Genomic DNA, 6,000 nt, shown 5'->3' with positions numbered 1-6,000 from the left:
TGTACTACTGGGCTGTCTCAGGAGGTGTTACAGAATCTGCTTAATTTTAACAACTCCATAGGCACTGTGAAGAAGGCAGTAAGGCATCCCATTAATTAATGCAATGATCAATAATTTAAAAATCAGTTAATAATTTATTATCGAGTACATTTGCAGATGATGGGAACTGTAGGGAATATTCAGAGTTTTGGTAGTACTGAGCAATTTAGGAGGGGTTTAAACACATTTAGAAGATAACTAAAGTATAACCTTCCATAATAAATAAATAAATAAAATAAAAAGATGCTAGGTCGTACGTAAGGCATAGAGAATCCGTAATCTTTTTCTTTTCTTTTCTTTTCTTTTCTTTTCTTTTCTTTTCTTTTCTTTTCTTTTCTTTTCTTTTCTTTTCTTTTCTTTTCTTTTCTTTTCTTTTCTTTTCTTTTCTTTTCTTTTCTCTTCTCTTCTCTTCTCTTCTCTTCTCTTCTCTTCTCTTCTCTTCTCTTCTCTTCTCTTCTCTTCTCTTCTCTTCTCTTCTCTTCTCTTCTCTTCTCTTCTCTTCTCTTCTCTTCTCTTCTCTTCTCTTCTCTTCTCTTCTCTTCTCTTCTCTTCTCTTCTCTTCTCTTCTCTTCTCTTCTCTTCTCTTCTTTTTTTCCCTAGAAGTATGCCTCCTCCATTGTCTGTGGGTTTTTCAGATGAAACACATATCAATGGACTTTCCTAGGCAAGGTATAGGAGTTTGGGTATGTGTCTTATCTTCTCTCCTTACCCGTGAAGGCACTTTCTAGTGCTATAGCTGAAAATCTGATATTACTGGACCTGTGAGATGTGTTAACTGGTATATGGTGTGAAGAAAGTTACGTACAAGAATAGGTCACAAAACATGGGTTTGTATTTCCTTCTCAAAAGCAAAAAGATTATACCACACGGGGAATAAGGCCATCTGTACATAATTAAAGGGTGAGACTGCGTAACTGCAACAGATGTTATATTATTGTAGTAAGAAGAGTTTATTTGTAACAGTGGTAAATATTGTGCTTGTACATTTCCAAGCAATAATTTAACAAACATACTTCCATATAGGCTGCCCTTTTCTTCCTGGACTAAATTTCATTAGTTTTGAGTGTCATGAAAGGTTAAATTGTAAAAGAGGTCTAGATAGCAAGATTTTCTACATTCTGAGAAAGCTGAGGATTGAAAAGACAGTGACACCCATTACAATGATATCTCTATGAGTGCTGATACTTTTAAAAGAGGGCAAATATCCATGAAGAAGGCATGACAGAAAGGGATAAGATTCCGATATAGCTTCACTCAATTCCTGCAAGCCTTCTATAAAAGTAGGGCTATTCACTGTGAAAAGGATCTGATGGATTCTTGAACTAAATGATGTTGAAGTTCACAGCATGATGCAGGAGCAAGAAGTAAAGGCCCCTTCAATCTGGGTCAATTTCTTCTCCTGAAAAACCTAGGAAAGCTCTTTTAAACTACCCTGCACCAACAATCCAAAGGAGAGGCTGTAGTGAATGGAGCAACAACCTCTTTCAGTCATCATAAGCTTCTGCTGGCCATAGAGAGACTGGGAGGTAGAGACTTTACACAGTCTAATAATTATGTCAGTTCCATTTATATCCATCTTAAGGCTTTATATTAGCCTCATTCCTCTACTTCGTTATTTCCTATTCTCACTGTTCTGGTTAGATGTGCAATTATGCACGTTTCTATTAATAACACCAGAAATGAAGCCTAGAGTGTGGGTTTGGTGTTTTGTGACTGTAGTTTTCAGTGTGGCATTAGCTACTTACACACAAAGGGATATAGGTTTTTGTTTGTTTGTTTGTTTGCTTGTTTGTTTTTGTTGGAACAGTTGGATGGACTTTTAAAATCTGAACTAAATGTTCACAACACCTATGCACATTTCCTCACTGCTTACTTTTTACCTTTCTTTTACAGAGATTTTAGCTCATTTTCATTGCTAAAACCAGGAGTCACAATAGCTCACAGGTTTTATTATCACTTTGGGTTTCTACTTACATCCCTGCTCTCTTCTTCCCTAGAGAAGGCTTTCAATGCATGTCTCTTGAAAAAGTCATTCTTTGCTTGAGATATGACTTATGTTAAGGGGATGCTTTGCAGGTAGATTTACAAGTATCATTCTGCTAAAAACGGATCAGATAAAGTCATGCTTTGTCCAAAGCAGATAAGTTAGAAACTGGGAATGAATGTAGGCCCAATCAATGATCTACAATTACAGTAGCTGCTGAGAAACAGTGTCAGAAGAATCCAGAGGTTACCATAGAAATGTAACAATGGATATGATCCTTAGGGACTGCACTTGAGTCAAATACAAAATGCGCAGGAATTCTCAGTGAATGAAACTCTCAAGTTTAAGGGAAAAATAGAAACTATATCACAGATACAGATAATTGAGCAGTCTGTTCTGCTTGTGATATCATAGTAGATCCAATCTGGATATGAGCCATTGTTGCTGCAATGCCTCTTTCCCAGCCTTGTTTGGGTGAGATATATAAACCTCAGGAAAACCTTCAGAGCACAAGTGTACATCTGCCTGCTTCTCTAGTTCCTCTTATCCTAGCAACACATTATTATCTAGAAACACATTATCATAGCAAACACTTCAGTTGCTTGTTATGGAAATTTTGTGTAACAACAACCTAATACATTCAAGTTTGTGATAGCATTTTTCTGACCATTATTGACTCACTCAGACTTTTTAAAAATACAAAAAGCTATTTCCTGGATGGAGGGAGAATGTACAAAAATGGTTCTATTTTATGAGCCTTAACTCTGACTCTACTGTATCCAACAACCAACTGGAAAAGAGGGTGCCATGTGACTTGTATACCACATTACAAACCCTGAATGCACTTCCACCAATCTGGGGGAAAAAAAGGAACATCGCAGTATTCCAAAAGTCTGGCAAGTCTGATATTTCTGCTGTTAAAACAACACAACATTTCTCCCCATCTGAGACATTTTGGAGTGATTTCAGTATTTCAGTAAACTAGAGATGTAAACCACAATGTCCAGACAGTGACAAAACCTCCAGATCTCCCACCGAAATGCCACCTCGTATAAATGAGCACATATTTATCATTAATATCAGGTACTTGAGACATGAGTGACCCCTTATGGTAACCACCATAAGGGGTCTCTTAATATATGAGACCTTGGAATGTTCAACAGGGCTTGTTCATCCTTTGAAAGTAAAATGTGGCAGTTTTGGAGGAGATATAGTGTTCTCACTTAAGTGTTAATCATAGCAGTGGGTAAACAAGCTTTGTTTCTCACGTAGCTAATTTAAAACAAAACAGAAAAATTATAATCAATTGGAGATTCAGCTAATTCTAAGTAATGTAAACATCTTAAGCACTCAGAGTCTGGAGGCTAGGTGCTGGACTTCTGCATCCTAAAGCCTAAATGCACAATCTAAGGCATTTATCCGGGTTCCCTCTAGAATGCAGGGAAAGAGGTAGGTGTTCTCAGAGGTGATCCATTCAGATCAGACATCAGTGTTCAGATGGGATCAGTAGCTGGCTGCTGGTGCCTTTCTTTCTCAGGTAAGTGTAGAGGGTACCTAAATTTTAATATCTGTGTTGTGGTCATACCAAACCCATTCTCTGAGCTTCTGCAAGATGCAGTATCATGACTTTGTACTTCGCAAAAATGTTATTCATATGACCACGGGTGACTTTGAGGTTCTCATACTGACAAAGCTTACATTGTATTTAAAAAGAATATTTTCCTGTAATTTTCTACCTATTGCAATCACTTAGAAATACCATATATATACACTGTTAATAGTTTATATCCAGTACATTATGTCAGGAGCTCTTCAAATCATATGCGTGTATTTGTGTACATATACATATGTTCACAATATGTATTTGAATCACTCTGTGTATTGGAAAAAGGAAAAATGTATTACTACACATTTTGCACATTTACAAGTTGCATTTTTAGTCTTAAACATATTCAGTCAAATTGGAGCTGGACAATCTTCCTAACAAATTATTATTCATTAACAAAAAAAAAAAAAAAAAGTTTCAGGACAGGGCCAAAACTCTCTCTGAATTCATCTAAAATTCAGCAAATGAGTTTTGACAGGGGAAAAAGGAAAATATTTGGAGACATCACACTTTTGTTTCAACAAAATTAGGCATTTGCAATTTTATTCAAGTTGACATTATCATTTTATAAATTGATATACTAGATAGAAGGGATAAATAACCCTAAATAAAACTTTAAACATGAAATTCCAAAGTTAATTTTTTCACTTCAGCCCACCCTGTAACATTTCTCCCATTTTCATTCTCTTTAGTTTAGGCACTGAATGAAAAAGACCAATTAATTTCACCTCTCTCATTAAATTACCAAATGTTCTCACAGAAAATGAACTTTTCATCTAAGAGAACAAAGCTCTTAGGCTTCACAAATATATACAATAAATTATAATGCTAAAGAGCGATCATATTGTATATAATGCCTGAAACTAAAGAACTTCTTTTGTTTTGTGCTTTTTCATGGTTTTGAAAGCTTTGGTGAAAAGACAAAATGAGAGGAAAATCTTTTATCTAAATTCTGAATTTCAAGTCAGACTAGAGACAGAATGTCATGTAAAAGAAACGGATTTTTTTTAGCAAAGATTTATTTTCATTCATAACAGAGTAAAGTTATTCATTAAACGTTGTAGATGAAAGTTTGCTTAGTGAATAAGTCTTTCTTCCAATGAAATAAAGATCTGTAAAATATTTTAGTTTACAGTAAATGCACAACAGCAACTTTTGTTATTTTACATGCGATGTACACAGAGATGTCACATGGTTTACAGGGCTTGATTCCATTCTCAGTTGTCAGCCTCACACTGGTGTTTGTTTAGTCGCATGATTCTTCTTGATACTGGCTGAATTCCAAGTCTAAGTGAGAGGAGAATCAAACATGCTTTTTTTTTTTTTTTTTTGTTCAGGACAATGAATAACAATGAGCTTTCCTAGTTCTAGCAGCTTTACTTAATTCACATGCATACGTTGTGGCCTCTCTGCTCATTACCACATGCATTCAGGCTCCTGCAAAGCAAAATACAATATATCTGTAGATGGAATTCCTCAGTGATTTTCAGTTCCTTCTGTTCTCACAGCTCCATCCCCTTAACAGCAGCCCCTCGTGCTCTACCAAGATAGCACCAAGTAGCAGTGTACATTAGGAAGGCATAGACTCCCTGAGACTCGACATGTTTATCAACCATATGGTGACAGCTACAAAACATAAGACCATGCATTGTGTGCACTTTGTTAGGGTTGATCAAATCCACCAAAGACAGATATTAGGGCAGAACTTTCTACTCTATTCCCCATGCCCCATGGGGTCCTTCTGCTGAGATCTTTCTGCTGAGACTGCACAAGTGAGGAGAATTTCTGCTTGCCTACGCAGCTCACATGCATCACTACAAGGACCAGTTACAACGTAACCCATGCCCCCTACTAATAAACTCTGAAAATCATGTAGCCCTGATAGCACAGAAAATGTAACAGAGACACTTATATATGTAGTTTTTAAGGAAGAAAAAGAAGCCTCCTTTTTGTTACGTCTCTTCCTTGACTGTCTCTCCTTTCCTTGCTCATGTTGGAATCATATCACACAGTTAATAGGTATCACAGAGGTAAGCATAAAATGCTATCCTTCCCTATGGATTCATACTTCTGTGTGCTGTGAGCTAAAGGAGGCAACACTGCCTTTCTGACTTCGGTCAAACTGACAGAAGCTGGCAGATCGGCTTTTTTGGTCTTTGGTCCCACTTTTCTGTTTATGCTTGTCACGTGTGATAAAGCTTTCAATCAGTTTCAGTTTTTCATGTTCTTCCTTCAAAAAGAAGTCAACAAGCACACTTTTCTCTTTTTTGATCTGTTCGCTGATGTCCTTGGGGATGTCAGGTATCATCCAGTCAACCAGAACACTGAGGAACATCACCAAGTTCTGCAAACACAGCAGTAGACATGAAAC

At 36.6% G+C, this 6,000-nt stretch overlaps 1 protein-coding gene across 1 annotated transcript in view; it reads right to left on the bottom strand.

Moving 5' to 3' along the window:
* Positions 1–4,165: 4,165 nt before the first annotated feature.
* Positions 4,166–6,000, bottom strand: part of ANO2 (anoctamin 2) — a 199,318-nt gene continuing 197,483 nt past the window's right edge. Inside the window, exon 26 of the mRNA XM_072042539.1 lies at positions 4,166–5,973. Coding sequence (XP_071898640.1) covers positions 5,692–5,973 — 282 coding nt within the window. The 3' untranslated portion in view covers positions 4,166–5,691. The remainder of the gene's footprint in view (positions 5,974–6,000) is intronic.

The sequence above is a fragment of the Anas platyrhynchos genome, chromosome 1 (genome assembly GCF_047663525.1).
Source record: "Anas platyrhynchos isolate ZD024472 breed Pekin duck chromosome 1, IASCAAS_PekinDuck_T2T, whole genome shotgun sequence".
Lineage (NCBI taxonomy): Eukaryota > Metazoa > Chordata > Aves > Anseriformes > Anatidae > Anas > Anas platyrhynchos.
The sequence above is the reverse complement of the archived record's forward strand: the minus strand, read 5'-3'. Positions and strand labels throughout refer to the sequence as shown.